The 16,709-nt window shown below is 34.4% G+C and overlaps 1 protein-coding gene across 1 annotated transcript; it reads left to right on the top strand.

The window, feature by feature from the left end:
- Window positions 1-1,183: 1,183 nt before the first annotated feature.
- Window positions 1,184-10,062, top strand: LOC107631936 (paired amphipathic helix protein Sin3-like 4). Its single transcript, XM_016335529.3, has 26 exons — window positions 1,184-1,399; window positions 1,524-1,580; window positions 1,707-1,791; window positions 1,912-1,987; window positions 2,309-2,464; window positions 2,610-2,796; window positions 3,037-3,135; window positions 3,283-3,447; window positions 3,530-3,857; window positions 4,001-4,137; window positions 4,293-4,368; window positions 4,460-4,489; window positions 4,620-4,891; window positions 4,997-5,151; window positions 5,314-5,441; window positions 5,524-5,778; window positions 5,873-6,553; window positions 6,779-6,849; window positions 7,451-8,080; window positions 8,202-8,302; window positions 8,395-8,533; window positions 8,619-8,771; window positions 8,896-9,059; window positions 9,150-9,255; window positions 9,364-9,543; window positions 9,672-10,062. The coding sequence occupies exons 4-25, from the start codon at window positions 1,914-1,916 to the stop codon at window positions 9,517-9,519; spliced, it is 4,263 nt and encodes a 1,420-aa protein (XP_016191015.1). The 5' UTR covers window positions 1,184-1,399; window positions 1,524-1,580; window positions 1,707-1,791; window positions 1,912-1,913; the 3' UTR covers window positions 9,520-9,543; window positions 9,672-10,062.
- Window positions 10,063-16,709: the final 6,647 nt, after the last annotated feature.

Below are 16,709 nucleotides of genomic sequence, written 5' to 3'. Positions count from 1 at the left end.
AATGCTTTGGAACAAATGTCTCGTAATAGAAGTGAATCACTATTCACGTATAATTAAGTTTGATTCAAACAATGTTATTTGTAGCAAAAAAGAAAAAAAAATAATTTAAGTTTAACCACTCAGTTAAGACTATTCACTATTGTAAAAATTTATATACAATATTACAATTATTTAAATTGTCAAATAATTGAATAGTTTAAATAATTTGATTAAATTATAATATAATTATTTTTAAATATCAATTTTATATAAAAACAGTGTAATTTTCATTTTAAGGCAACTCATCAGTCATCATCTTGAATCTCACGAGAATTTGATCCTCAATTTTTAAGTAAAACAATGGGTGCTAAAGTGACCTAATTTTTTTTTTTCCTATAAACGTATTCAAGTATTTATTTATTTATTTATTTTAAAAAAGCAACTAACGCAGCACAATCTAGCGGAGAAGAAAAACTCGGAATTGGTCCGAACCCTAATTTCTTAAAAAGTGTTAAAACCAATCCCCAATTCGAATCAAGCACTCCTCACAATGTTTCCTGCTAATTGACTAATGTGCCCTTTATTATCCTAACCATCATGTAAACTTGAATCCCATGATGCCACTCACATGTATCTAATTCTGATTTTGATTAGCCCTAATATCAATTTACCAAAAACATTAATTAAATTTGAATGCTAAACAAGGCAAGTTAGGGTTATTTTTGACATTATTTAACATTAATTAATTATCGCAACAATTAATAAATGCTAAATAAGATAAATTATAACTATTTTTAGCTGATTTTCTTTAATTACCAAACATTTCCAAATTTAAAAATGATAAGAATCAGTTAATTTTTTTACAATACGGATTTATATAATATAAAGATATAAAGATATAAAGATATATTATATAAATTTGAAGCATAAAAGATATATTGAAGTAGTAGTAGAAGATACATATAAATTTGAAATTTAAAAGATATAGATGTAGAAATTAATCTTTATGAAAAAGATTAGATAGAGTGAAAAACATTTACGATCAAATTTTCTTAATTCCTTGGTCCAATTACTTTTGTATGTCCTTTGCATTATTTTTTTCATCATAATATAATATATGTGCTAATATATAATTTTAATTTTAATTATAATTATTATATTATTTTTATTTTTATTTATACCCATGATATAAATACACATACACATATCACATTGTGAACTCTCTAATCTCAACCTTCACCCTCTCTAGTTTTTGTACATTTTTTTTCCTCTCTATTCCTTCTTCCTGTTCCTTTTTTCCTGCCAGAGAGAAAAAGAATTAGACAAGAGAAGAAAGAAAATTCAATTTTTTGTTTTTTGTAGCTTCGAAAGTGATAACTTTGCTGCAACAGTGGTGTGTTTCTCTTTGGTACAATCAAAGGTTCTGATTGTGTTAAAATAATCACAGATGAAAAAACTGTTACACAAAGCTTCAATTTTTTTTTCTTCGTTTTTGTTTTGTTTTGTTTTGTTTTTCACATATCTATCTGTTTTTCTTTGTGCAGAGAAAAGACTTTGTTGTGGAAGGGTACTCTGCAGTTCGTGCACTTCACAATCACTCTGTAATTTTTTTTTTTCGTTTTCATTTTTTTCTTTTTTATTTTATTTTATTATGTGCTGCAAATTCTTACCACGTTGCTTTACATTGAAGTAATGCAAATTATGCTTTTTGATTGTGTTTTTGTTAGGATTTGTTTGGCTCTTTGTTGTGGGTGGTGATCTGTTTGCAATTCGGGTCTGGAATTGTTGCTCGTGGTTTGATGACTCTTTGAGGTTAGATCTGCTTCTTGGTTGTTACTTTTGTGTTCAAATGTGCAAGTCCGGTTTCTGGGGATTCTTCTATTGTGTTCTAAGTTTCAAAGCGTGGGTTTGTTTCTTCTGATTTTTGTTTAGGGATGAAGAGGTCCAGAGAGGATGTTTACATGAGTTCTCAGCTCAAACGACCTATGGTATCTTCTAGAGGAGAACCGTAAGTTCAATTTGCTTTTTGGCTTGTCTTGTTTCATGGCTTTCTTTTTTTTTCTTTTTTATTTTGGTGTGATGGGGTACATTTTTGCTTGATGATGCAGTTGAATCTTAATTGTTTTTGTTACAGAACTATTTAGTCTCTTCTGGAGGTTCAATTTTATTGCTTTTACTTTTAAGTCCCTTATGTTGATGTTTTGACTTAGTGTGATAAGATCAGATGTTTCTTTTACTAAAATGTGCTTGAATAGGGTTGATAATGTGCCGAAATCTTCTTGTTGATTTCTCAAATTGTCTAACTAAAGTTTTTTTTTTTGGACTGAAGCTCCGGGCAACCCCAGGTTACGATTGGTAATGCTGGTCAGAAACTGACCACAGATGATGCCTTACAATACCTGAAGGCCGTGAAGGATATGTTTCATGATAAGAAGGAAAAGTATGATGACTTTTTAGAAGTAATGAAAGATTTCAAGGCCCAAAGGTTTGATCATTTTGGACCTCATTATTACATCTTGCAGTTCCTCCAAGCTTTTCTTTTATGGACGTGGAAATATTCTGTATTATTAGGAGTAGAGATATTGGTTCTATTAGCAAAATTGATTTGTCTATCTTTTGTTCATACGTAGAATTGATACAGCGGGTGTCATAGCAAGAGTGAAGGAGCTATTTAAAGGGCATAGAAATCTAATTTTAGGGTTTAATACCTTCTTGCCTAAGGGATATGAAATTACACTTCCGTTGGAGGATGAACAACCTCAGCAGAAGAAGCCTGTTGAATTTGTTGAAGCTATAAATTTTGTGGGCAAGATCAAGGTTAGTTTTTGTTGAATTTGACTGTAAGGCTTTCAAGTTGCATTTCTGCACAAGAAACCCAAAAACAAAAAAAGGAGTTTTGGCCAACGATAAATTTCAGGCTGCCAATCATATTGTGGGCAATTGATATTGGTATTGTTAAACAATCAATTGTTGCATCTTGCTTAAAGCTCTTATACTTTTTTCAAATTCAACACAAAATGGACAGTTTTTAACTGTGATTGAATTTTTTTCATGCAGAGTCGGTTTCAAGGCGATGACCGTGTGTATAAGTCGTTTCTTGATATATTGAATATGTACAGAAAGGAAACCAAGACTATCTCTGAGGTTTACTTAGAGGTTTGTGTTGTATATGTCCGGTGTTGCCATCAGGCAAATTTGTATTGGCCTCTATTTCTCTCTCTTTTTTGTGGTTTGTTTTCTTGGAGTATTGATAGGTTATGAATTTAGATACTAATTTTAATCATATATCGGGTATTTACATAGGTTGCTGCACTTTTCCGTGACCATGAAGATCTTCTTGAGGAGTTTACTCATTTTCTTCCTGATAATTCAGTATCAGCTTCAACTCATTATACTTCTGCCCGAAATTCTATACTTCGTGATAAGAGCTCTGCAATGCCAACTATTAGACCAGTGCATGTTGAAAAGGTAATCTTTCAGCTTTAATTGTGTGTCCCTTTGATTTTTAGTTAATTATTAAGCAGCTAATATTTCCCTTTCTCTATGACAGAAAGAAAGGACCATGGCTTCTCATGGTGAATGTGATCTCAGCGTTGAGCATCCTGATCAAGAACTCGATAAAAGTTTGGTGAGGGCTGATAAGGACCAGAAAAGGCGTGCTGAAAAGGAAAAGGACCGTCGAGAAGAGAGAGATAGGAGAGAAAGGGAAAGGGATGATAGAGATTATGATGTTGATTGTAATAGAGACAGTTTATCCCACAAGCGAAAATCTGGTCGTAGGACTGATGACTCTGGTGCTGAACCATTCCATGATGAAGATGAAAATTTTGACCTGCGCCCTATGTCATCTACTTGTGAAGATAAAAGCTCTTTGAAAAGTGAGTTTGTTAATACTTTGATCACGGATGTATGTTCTAACATTTTCAGAATTTCTTTTACCCTGCCAAACATATGCTTTGAACTTCTTATATGAATGTTTTAAATGTTTGAAGTTATAGACTCCAATTTCTTATCATCACAGGTATGTGTAGTCAAGTCGTTGCTTTCCTTGAAAAAGTCAAGGAGAAATTACGAACTCCTGAGGTTTACCAAGAATTTTTGAAGTGTCTACATATATACAGCAGGGAAATAATTACCCGACAAGAATTGCAGTCATTGGTATGGTTGATAGAGTTATATATATTGATTTTCTTAGCTACATTACTTGTTTTGTTGCCATATCCTGTCAATAGTTATTACTTATTAGTGAATCTGGTGTGAAGAAAGCTGAGGCTAGGATTATCTTGATCTGATGTCACTATTTGTTCTTCCAGGTGGGTGATTTGCTGGGGAAATTTCCAGATCTTATGGAGGGATTTAATGAATTTTTGGCACAATGCGAGAAGAATGGTAATATTCAACCTATTATTTTTTCTTTTTCCTTGAATTCATTTTTTTATTTTAAATTCTTTCTTCTCATTAATCAAGTTCTGTCGTGCAGAAGGATTTCTTGCTGGCGTCATGAACAAAAGTACGTAACATGGTTATCTCCTTTCTGCTATCTTATAATAGATGCACCCCATTTTTTTTTTATTATTATTATTCAAATAACAATTTTAGCTTCACCTTGTGGCTAAACTGTCTGATTGTTGTATATCCAGAGTCCTTGCGGAATGAAGGACATGGATTGAAAGCATTGAAGGTAGAGGAGAGGGATAGAGATCGAGACCGTGATAAGGTTGAAGGGGTGAAAGAAAGGGATAGAGAGTGCCGAGAAAGGGACAAATCCACTGCAGCTGCAAATAAAGATGTTTTCGTTCCTAAGATGTCTCCATATGCCACCAAGGATAAGTATTTGGCAAAACCTATAAATGAGCTAGACCTTTCTAATTGTGAACAATGCACTCCCAGTTACCGTCTTCTTCCAAAAAATGTATACTTGCTTTACCTATCTCGTCATTATTTTTCATGTCCTAATGGAATCTCTGTGATGCTCCTGCTGATTGTGTTCTTTATGTGTTACTTTTTGCTCCCACAGTACCCAATACAAATACCTAGCCAGAGAACAGAACTTGGTGCAGAAGTATTGAATGACCACTGGGTGTCTGTCACTTCAGGAAGTGAAGATTATTCCTTTAAACACATGCGAAAAAATCAGTTTGAAGATATTCTGTTTAGATGTGAAGATGACAGGTTAGAGCTTATCATTGATTTCTGTTTCCCCTTTGGAAACTAATTCTTTTAGTCATTTAATGCTGCAGCTATTTATTGTGCTTTTGACATAATTGGATTGATTCATGTATGCAATTTCTCTATTATCAATTGTTGCTGATTTTTTTAAACTTATGCTGGCAGGTATGAACTTGATATGCTGATCGAGTCTGTAAATGTAGCAATCAAGCGAGTTGAAGAGCTCTTGGAAAAGATTAATACTAATATTATAAAGGGAGACAGTCCAATTCGAATTGAGGAACACTTCACAGGTTTGATCAATGGAATATCTTAAGGTATGAGCTAATTCTTGTTGTTTTTCCTATTCTAATATGATTTCTTTTGTTCTTTTAGCTTTAAATCTTAGATTGATTGAACGATTATATGGTGACCATGGGCTTGATGCAATGGATTGGCTAAGAAAGGATGCATCTCGCTTTTTGCCTGTCATATTAAACCGCTTGAGGCAGAAACATGTAGAATGCGTAAGGATGAGTGTTGCTTGTAAACCAGAGTGGGCTAAAGTACATGCTGCGAATCATCATAAATCACTTGATCACCGTAGCTTCTACTTTAAGCAGCAGGATAAGAAAAGCTTGAGTAATAAAGGTAATAAATGGGTTGTTTCACACTTAAAGAACATGCTATTGTTAAGTTACTTTTCTGCACTTCTGATTCCTTGCTATTGCTGTACATTCTACAGCCTTACTGACAGAAATAAAAGAAATTAGTGAGAAGAAATGGAAAGATGATGTTCTTCTTGCAATTGCTGCTGGAAATAGACGGCCTCTTCTTCCAAACTTGGAATTTGAGTATCCTGATCCAGAGATCCATGAAGATTTGTATCAGCTAATAAAATACTCCTGTGGAGAACTTTGTACAACTGAACAGATGGATGAAGTTTTAAAGATTTGGACTACTTTTTTAGAGCCCATGCTTGGTGTTCCTTCTCGACCCCAGAGTTGTGAAGATACAGATGATATTGTTAAGGCTAAGAGCAATTCTTCTAGAAGTGGCACTTCAAATGATTCTAATGGTAATGATAGTCATGGTTTTGGTGCGACTCCTAATAATTTAAACACTAACGAAAACAGGGATGAGAGTATTCCATTAGCACAGTCAAATTCTTTTAAAGAATGGTTAGCAAATGGGGATAGTGGAGTTAAAGAGAGTAGTCATCTTGATTCAGACCGCACTTCATACAAGATTGAAACTTTGGGCAGTAATACACAGCAGGGTAAAATACATATGATTGCATCCATCCCTGATGAAGTATCAAGAATCAATAAACAAGACCATCCGATTGAAAAGTTGGCGAGTGCTAATATCTCAGTGGCCTCTGGAATGGAGCAAAATGGAAGAACTAACATAGATAACACATCAGGTTTGTTACATGAATCAAGAACGAGGACACTGCAGTTCTATCTTAAATACTTTGTTGCATATTGGCATTAATAGGCATATTAATTTAGTGCTTATTACATCTCTTATTGTCACATAATCATAATCATTTTTAGTCCTATCTCATTCCCATAGTTTGTACATTTACTATACCATTCATTTATTACTCTAATATCAATGGAATTCTGAGATATTTTCCCCCTTAAAGGACTTACTTCACCTCCATCTGGTCCTGGTAATGTTTCTGGCGAGGGAGGGCTTGGTTTACCTCCATCAAAGGTATGGCTTAAGTCTTTCAACTTATTTCAGTTAATTTTCAAGTTAAGACGGTAACATGCAAATGATGCAATGGAATGAAAAATATATAGTGTGAATTATGTTAGAGGACAATGGATGCTTTTTGGAAAGAGATTTTGTTTCATCTTTTACAGGCATTCTCCTGATTGTTGATTGACACCTTCATGTGAAACAAACTTTCAAATAATGTTAACTATCAGAGATCTGGAGCCTCATATTGCTTGATGTTACTTTTTTCCCCTTGCATTAGTAAAGATGATTTCCTGAAAAGACTATCAAAAGCACTATATGATTTTTGCATTTGGGTTTAGAGGTCCATCTCACTTGCACATTTCTGTAAATTTGAACTGTCATTTCATGATGCCAAGATACATGTTGAGCCTAAGTGCTAGCAGTATGTATAGAAAGTATTCATTTGATGGTTAAATTTTAGTGTGCCTGTCTCATTTAATAGTTGTTCCTAAACTTAGAAATAGATGAATAAATGTGTGGGCTTAATGTGCAACCCGAATAAACTTTTATACTGCACATTATTGCCAAAGTGACCAGATATTTTGTTTTTTGTCTTTTTATCATGACTTAGCTCGCTGATTCTACAAAACCTGTTACATCTTCAAATGGGGCTATTACTGAAGGCACCAAAGTTCACCGACCCAAAGATGAATCAGTTGGACACTTCAAAAGTGATAGAGAAGAGGGAGAATTATCTCCCAATGGAGACTTTGAAGAGGACAACTTTGCAGTTTATGGAGAAGCTGGTTTGGAGGGAGTGATTGAAGGGAAGGATAGTAGTACAAGCCGACAATACCAAAGTAGACATGGAGAAGAAGTTTGTGGTGAAGCCGGAGGAAGAAATGACCTTGATGATGAAGGTGAGGAAAGTCCTCATAGGTCGTCAGAGGACAGTGACCATGCTTTGGAAAATGGTGATGTTTCTGGTAGTGAGTCTGCTGATGGTGACGACTTTACAAGAGAAGAAAAAGAGTGTGGGGATCAAGAACACAATAACAAGGCTGAGAGTGAAGGTGAAGCTGAAGAAACGGCTGATGGCAATGATGTTGAGGGAGATAGTTCCTTGTTACCAATTTCAGAACACTTTCTTCTCACGGCAAAGCCTCTGGCAAAATATGTCATGCCAGTGTTGCACGAAAAAGAACATTATAGAGTCTTTTATGGAAATGATTCCTTTTATGTGCTGTTTAGATTACATCAGGTACAACATTATCTACTAGTATTTACATATTTATATGCATGACCATGGTTACTAATGTCCTGGAGGTTTTGTAGTTTATTATGCATTCTTATACTGCCTTGCCATTTTTCCAATTTTACAGAAATTGTATGAGAGGATTCGGTCGGCAAAGGTTAACTCGTCCTCTGATGAAAGGAAATGGGGGACTACAAATGATACTAGCTCTACTGAACAATATGGCAGGTGATATGCCTGTGAAATCATAATCTTTACATTCTGTTACAAATAGCATGATGCATATTTGTGCTAAACTGAGAGTGTGCTTCGTGCTACAGGTTCTTGAATTCTCTTTATGACTTCCTGGACGGTTCTTCTGATAATACGAAGTTTGAGGATGACTGTCGAGCTATTGTTGGAACTCAGTCATATGTTTTGTTCACAATAGACAAGCTAATATATAAACTTGTTAAACATGTAACAGCCTTGAAATCCTCCTTTTCTCTATCTTATCTGAGCTATTTCAGTTCTTTTGGATTCTGAATTTCTTCTTTCATTACAGCTTCAAGCCGTTGCAGATGATGAGATGGATAACAAGCTTCTTCAATTATATGCACATGAGAAATCAAGAAAACCTGGAAGATTTTTTGATACAGTCTATCATGACAATGCTCGCATTCTTCTTCACGATGACAATATATATCGAGTTGAATGTGTAAAAGTTCTTATCTTTCTGCTCCTCTTGGATCAGCTTTTGATTGTTTAACTTAGGATTGAGATATTTGAATATAAGGTTTTGCATGTTCTAAACCTTAGTTCCTTTTCATTGTCAACTGCAGTCACCTGCACCTACTCGTTTGTCTATTCAACTGATGGACTACGGTCGTGATAAGCCCGAAGTGACTGCTGTGTCAATTGACCCAAAATTTTCAGCATATCTGCACAATGACTTCCTAGCTGTTGTCCCTGACCAAAATAAGAAGTCTGGAATTTTCTTGAATAGGTATTTCACTAATCAGTATAATGCTGGTTCCATTTCATGCCTATGCTTAGGTAAATATTTGTAATTATTTTGTTTTAATATTTTTCGCAGGAATAAACGCAAATATGTCGTTGGCGATGAATTTACCAGCCAGGCCATGGATGGAGTCGACGTTTTCAATGGCTTGGAGTGCAAGATAGCTTGCAGTTCGTCTAAGGTAGTTTGTAGGTCAGCGATGCATATATTTCGAGTTTCAAGTCGTTTTCAGTTACGTTTTCTGAATTCCATTCTCTGTCTTCTCCTTGAATACGTTGCGCGATGTTAGGTTTCATATGTTTTAGATACCGAAGACTTTTTAATACGAACAAGAAGCAGAAGGAGAACCTTGCATCATAACAATTCATTCCATGAAAAGGCCAAGCCTTCAGAGAAATGTTCAAGCAGAGCTCAACGGTATCACCAGTTGTTTACAATCATATGAGGGTAGCCATTTGAGCTGAATATGGTAATTTGATCATACTCCTTTTGCTGCTATATGTTCCGTTTTGGACTTGAACTGTTCTAATCAGATCTTAACCGCCACGCCAACCATTCAAGTACATCTAACACTCATCGTTTTGTTTCCTTTTTAAGCATTTTTGGTCGTGCATCATCGGCAAAGGCGCCGGACGGGACCGAAATGACAGATCTCCCTCCAAGAGCAAAGGATGTATACTTTGTGATATTTAATTTCGTTGCAATGCTCACAGCAACCAAATAAGACTTTGCAGAGAAAGAAAAGGGAGGGATGAATGAAGCAGTGAGAGTTGTTGTATACTGTAACATTGGTGGTTGATGATTCACGATCATGTAAATATAGAGTTCTAATTTGTGATGTATCTAGGAGCCATTTTCTTTCCATTCATCCATATTTTTGTTATCTTGATAATAAAATTTTAGATAGTACTACCTTTTTCTTTCTTGTTTGAAGTTATTGATGTTTTTATGAAGTATTTGGTGGCTGCAACTGGCCTCCACATTCAAATTCGCAGTGCATGAACAAGAAGGTTAATATACCCCTTAACCCCATATTTCCTTTTCCGTATATATAACTTATCAAAAATATTTTGTTTAGTTGTGTTTGTATAACAAGAAGGTGCGGTTGACAAATATTCTATTTTGCTCACAATAACGTTGACAGCTGTTGTTGGGGCCCGAGTGGGTGACGCCAGTTGCAGTGGGTTTAGGTTGTTTAATTTGATTCTTTGCTTCTTTTGTTGTCTTTTATTACATAAATTATTTGGTTTAAATTAACACAATTTATGATAGTTAATTTTGTAATTATTTTTGCTATTAGAATTATCTTTGTTGTTTATAATTTTACTATTAATATTAACTTAATTATTTTAGACTTTAATTGAACACTATTGTATTTATATTTTATACAAATAAAATATAGATGTGAGTAAAAAATAAATATAAGGTCATAATATGAATTATAATTTTGAATCTCATGGTTTAAATCGAGTTGATCTGAACTAGTCATTGAATCAGTTGCTCGTCCTAGTTCTATCTGAACAATATCTTGTGCTCAATAATTAGAGAGTTCCTAAACTATTATAAAAATAACTTTTATTAGGATTTTTTATTATAATAAATTAAACAAAAGTAATAATTATAGAAATAAATAATTTAAAAAATTATTATCAAAATTCGTTTTTCTCTCTAGTAAACGAGATAAGACAGGTAGATGCGACATGTGTATATTTCGTTTATAGTTTATACTATAAACAAGATATATGTATTTGTAAATATAAAAATATATTTTTTGAAAATAATAAAAAATTATTAATAATATCAATAATTTAAACTTTTAGCATGTAATTAGTATTTAAAAATGTTGGTAGAAGAGATTAAAATTGATATGTTTGATCAATTAGTATTAAAAAAGAGTGCATAAAAAATTTTAGATTAAATTATAGATCAAATTAGATTGATTTAAATTTGAAAAAAAACTCGTAGTTCAAGTTTCATGACGAGAATAATTGTGCCCACTTCTACAAATTCAAAGATGGGAAGCCTGAAGTTGGCACATAATAAATAAAACAGAAAAAAAATGAGAAGAGAATTGAAATGCGTTCCGCTTTTTTAACAGGGTTCTATGGTCGGTCCGCGACACCTGGATGCCGAGGCGTCCTTAGGGTGATCTCGTAGTTCCTACGGGGTGGAGACGATGGGTCGGTCCATGGATTTTCTTTCCTTTTGCCGCATTTCGTTCAAAGGGTTGAAGGGAGATAGTGCATCAAGCTGTTCGCAAGGGCCAACTTGATCCTCTTCCCCAGGATCCCAGATGAGGAAACCCTAGGAGAGCCGCTGACTCCAACTACCGTCCATGTACGATCCCTACTAGATCTGACCAATTACCCATCCTACCTCCTCTACGTTCTTGACGGTCCATCTTTGTCTCAGTAGAGTCTTTCAGTGGCATGTTTCGGTCCTCTTTCCCATTACTTAGAAAAAGTACTCCCACTCTTTCTCTGTTTTATTTATCTCCATCAACCTCTCCTAATAATTGACAAACAGTTATCTCCACTCTTCCATTCTTTTCTATTTTATTTATCGTGCATCAATGAACGCTTCCCATCTCTCCATCTTTTAGGAGTAGGCACAATTACCATATTTTATTCTTATCATGGAATTTGAACCCGTATAAGTTTTTTATTTTTCAAATTTAAATCAGTTAATCTAAAATTTTTTATGCACTCTTTTTTAGTACTAATTGATCAAACATATCCATTTTAATTTTTTTTTATCAATCCTTTTAATTACTAATTGCATGCTAAAAGTTTGGATTATTGATATTATTAATATTTTTTATTATTTTTAGAAAATATATTTTTATATTTACAAATACACGTATTTCGTTTACCGTATAAACGAGATATATGCAAAATTATCTCCTTTACAGTGTAAACGAGATAAGATAGAAAAAAGAATTTCGATAATAATTTTTTAAATTATTTATTTCGGTAATTATTATATTTATTTAATTTATTAAAATAAAAAAATCCACTATTATTATGTATGGTTGGACCTCGTTCCATATGAATTAATTTTATATAGGAGGAAAGAAACTTTGCTTTTTTTTCATGAGTTTTTGCCAATTATATGTACAGGTACACAATTTAAATTATTTATAAACTATTTTTTTCATGTCATGAAAATTTATATTGATCACTCAAAAGTTATGGTTTTGCATAAAAAAAAAAAAAAAGTCATATGACTTTTGTCTCGTGTAATTTTGCAAAAAGGTTTAAAAGATGTTTGCATAACATGTAAAAATACATTAAGAAATTCTTCATAGTAGAGCAAAGCTTTTTTTTATAATATTAATGAATGTATAAATTTTAAAATTATTATATAGATATGTTAATCATCAAAGTATTCGAATCTGAAAATTTTATTAACTCTAATTTTTTATCATATATTTTCTTTAAGAATTTAACTAACGTATGCTTTAAAAGAACATATTAAGTTACTAATTAAAGAAAATTTATAAAAAATATAGATTTAAGTCTTCAATGTATTTATTAAAGTAAATTAATTAAAAAATTATACTAATAGAGATTTTTTTTAATTACTTATCGAATGAATGCTAAATAATTGTTCTTTTATGATTATTTTAAAACTTAATTTAGTAAATTTTTTATTTTTTATGAGTAGTTTATTAAAGTTGGTTTTTTTAAGTGAAAATTTGTGTGTATTAAAATTAAAATTTTTAACATAATTTCATATATTAATAAATTTTTAGACTTCTCTTTAATTAATTATTGATGATAAATTTTATTCACAATAAATTTCTTTCTCTATTTATGTGTATTAAGATTATTTTAAATTTTAAAACTATTTTATCGAATCGGAAAAGCTCTGCATACAAGCCATTAGGGCTTGTATGCTTTACAAGTTCATTAAGCAATAAAGCAAAAATATGTGCTGCTCCACATACGTTGTATACACGCGCTATATAAGATCCTGCGTATATCTAACTACCAAATTTAAAAGATTTGTTTCCTTCTTCGTTTTTGTTATTTTGAGATTTGGTTGTTCTTCTTCTCGCGCGTCTTCCCTCCTTCTTCTCCATCGTTCTTTTCCTCTCCTTTTGTCACTGGTATGTTCTTCGTTTACGTTACTTTCCTCTCTCTGTGCAACTCGAGCTTCGTTTTCTATTTTGATTTGTTGTTTTCTGAAATCAAAGTTTGAACTCGTTTTGAAGATAATGGATCATTCAACCTCAGATTGTCAGCTGAATCCAGGCGAAGTTGATTATGAATTTGAATCTAATGAAGTTCCTGAGGTTTGATTTACATAGGATTAGTATGAATTTTCTTTCAGTAATTTGTATAGCATTGTGTAGTTGAAAAATTGCTGAACATTGACTGTGAAACTAACACGTTAACATGAATCTGTCGATTCAATGTATTAGTTGTGATTAATTATCTGGAATTTGTAGCAGACGCTCGGGTGTAGATTAATTCCATTTTGGGTGTATTTTTGCTAGAAGTGTGGGTGTATTTACACTTTACTGGTTTTTTGTTATTTTAATTGAGTTGTTGTTGTTCAGGTGTATTATATCAGACATGATTGGGTGTGTTTTTAGTTTTTGACATGGTGTATTCTGCAGCCTGTGTATTTACAGTTTATGGCTTTAAAGGTCATTCTGTAGTTGAGTTGTTGCGGTTCGGGTGTATCATATTAGACATGATTGGGTGTATTTGAATCATATCTATGGGTGTATTCACAGTTCTGACACGGTGTATTGTGTAGCCTCTCTCGGTTGTTGATGACGAGCTTGTTCCGAAGGTTGGAATGACCTTTACCACCCTTGAAGATGCTGGAAAATTTTACAGGAACTACGCCAAGGCTGCAGGTTTCTCTACAAGAGTTCGGTGCACAAATAGGAAGGGAAACGAGATTAAGAATCAACTAATTACATGTAGCAGAGAGGAAAAATGAAAATCTAAAATATCTCCGACCGAGAAGACCAATCCGACAGCCGGTTTAAACTGTCCAGCAAGAATTTATATACACACATTGAAGGATGTCGGTGCTTGGATCATTTCAAAGGTTGTGCTGGATCATTCACACCCCTGCTGTCCAAGTAAAGCAGAGATGCTCAAACAGCACAGGGAACTAAGCATGTCCATTCGTCGTACGATAGAGAATAACGAGGAGGCCGGTATCAGACCAAGCAAAACCTACCAATCATTTGTTGCGGCTGCCGGGGGGTCACCGCGAGTTAAATTTTATCGAAAAGGACGTGAGGAATTACATTACCAGGGAAGTGCGGAATGTTTCCGAACAAGAAGATGCAAAGGAATTCGGGAAATACTTCTTAAGAATGAAAGAGAAGAATCCGAATTTCTTTTTTAAGCTCGAACTCGAGGAGGATCAATCGATTAAGCTGGCTTTTTGGGCCGATGCAAGAAGCAGAGCTGCCTTTGAGTATTTCGGAGACGTCATTTCATTCGACACCACCTACAATACAAACAGGTAACTAACTGCCCCTCTTTATGATGCTAAATTAATTTATTTTTACGAATCCGCAGCAGAGGTTTATATTGGCTGTTTCATTGGGTGTATACGAAGCATTTGTTGGGGTGTACCTAATGATTTTGCATTCTGGACTATGGTAATTTGTTTCAGGTATAATTTGGTCTGTGGTTCTTTTGTCGGGGTGAATCACCACGGTCAGTCAACACTTCTCGGATGCTCTTTGATGAAGAACGAAGAAATTGAATTATTCAAATGGTTATTTCAATGCTGGCTTCGTTGCATGGGAGGAAACGCTCCGAAAGGGTTTCTAACCGATCAGTGCGCATCAATGAAAAGGGCTTTAGAGGCCTGTATGCCAACAACAGTTCACCGTTGGTGTATTTGGCACATCATGAAGAAGATTCCAAGCAAATTAAACGGGTACAAGGGACATGCCGATATTGAACAAGAAATGAGCCAAGTTGTTTGGAACTCTCATAGCAAAGACTCATTCGATAGGAATTGGAATGATTTTCTGCTGAATTTTGGTCTTGCGGACAACAAGTGGCTTTCAGGTAATGTCTTTTTAAAATCTGCAGCAGAGGTGTAAATTGCATGTTCCCTCGGGTATATTTATAGTCTGTGTTTGGGTGTATTATGCAGATCTGTACGAACACCGTCACATATGGGTTCCTATTTATCTGGATCACCACTTTTGGGCAGGGATGAGAAGCACACAAAGGAGCGAGAGCATGCATTCATTTTTTAACAAGTATATCACCCGGAACAGCTCGCTTATTCAGTTCGTCAAACAATACGATAATTGCCTCGGAAGCAGGGAGCAAGCAAAGAGAGAATCAGATGCTGCAGATTTTCATACGGTTATACCGTGTGCAACCAAATCCTCCATTGAAGCTCAGTTTCAAGATGCGTACACTCATGCAAAGTTTAGAGAAGTCCAAGCGCAACTCAGAGGAAAGGCGAATTGCATCACCAGATTAAAGAATTCCGCTCTAGGCTATTCAGTATACGAAGTTGGAGAACAAGTTTCCAGCTCAATATTCAACAAGTTCGTGGTTACTTACGACTCAGTTGCAGCCGAGGTAAAATGCCAATGCTTATTATTCGAGTTGAGAGGGATACTATGCCGTCACGCACTAAGCGTGTTAAGCTTCGAACAAGTAAGCCAAGTGTCACCTAGATATATAGTGAAGGTAAAGAGGCGACACACACACATCAAGAGCAGCCACGACGAGCCACTGATGGAGCCAAGAAGCAAGAGGTTCGACCAATTGGTTTTTCGTTCGCAAAATATTTGCGTATTTGCATCCGAATCGGAGGAGATGACTGCAATTCTGCACCATGCGTACGATAACGTCATGGCCGAGATGGAATCATTAAAAGCCAAAAGGAAGGGGACGTCTTCTTTATCCCACGAAGACGCCAACTTGGAATCCGTTAACGAGCTTCAAAGCCCGCCAAGGATTCGAACAAGAGGACGTCCAAAAAATAGGCTAGGTTCAAAGCTGGACAAACAGATCGCAAATGCCACAAAGAAGAAGAAGATGAAAGTTTTAAGCGAGGTAAAAGTAATGTTCTTTAAATTTGTGGCGATTGAGTTAATTTTTCTCGTTAATAGTTTAGCTAATGTGTGAGTTTTATATTCAGATAAACCTGTTTGATGCTGCATCAGCGGTGCATTCAAATTCCAGCCAATATCAAGAACACGTTATGAATTGTCAGTTCAGGGTACCAGCAGTAGGGGATAACTCTTTGGGTGTATAGTTTTAGAGAATATGGGTGTAAAAGCACTGTTCTTTTGGGTGTTTTTTTGTTCATTGACAATTTACATATAGATACATATAGAACAAAAGCTGTAAAAATTCGCAGGTTATGGGTGTATATTTGATTTGATATTTTTCTTCATATTTTAGTACTTGTAATTCATACATTTTGAATACAGCACAGACAGTTTGGGTGTATATTTTATGCAATCTTGGGTGTATTATTAGGCCTGAGTTGGGTGTAACAGTTTATAATTTGCGTTTATATATGCCTTGATTTTTTTCTTCATATTTTACCACCTGTAATACAGCTTTTGAATACAGCACAGACAGTTTAACAGCACAGATAGTTTAACTATGGAAAAAAATATACATG

This window comes from Arachis ipaensis, chromosome B3, assembly GCF_059453495.1.
Source record: "Arachis ipaensis isolate K30076 ecotype BB chromosome B3, ASM5945349v1, whole genome shotgun sequence".
In the NCBI taxonomy this organism is placed as follows: domain Eukaryota; kingdom Viridiplantae; phylum Streptophyta; class Magnoliopsida; order Fabales; family Fabaceae; genus Arachis; species Arachis ipaensis.
This window is presented reverse-complemented; position numbering and strand designations above follow the sequence as displayed.

Excerpts from the sequence above, each read along its gene's own strand:
- LOC107631936 (XM_016335529.3), top strand. The coding sequence starts at position 1,914 with ATGAAGAGGTCCAGAGAGGATGTTTACATGAGTTCTCAGCTCAAACGA. Across the intron at positions 4,138-4,292 it reads GACAAGAATTGCAGTCATTG|GTGGGTGATTTGCTGGGGAA; the intron begins GTATGGTTGATA and ends TTGTTCTTCCAG. Across the intron at positions 8,534-8,618 it reads TATATAAACTTGTTAAACAT|CTTCAAGCCGTTGCAGATGA; the intron begins GTAACAGCCTTG and ends CTTTCATTACAG.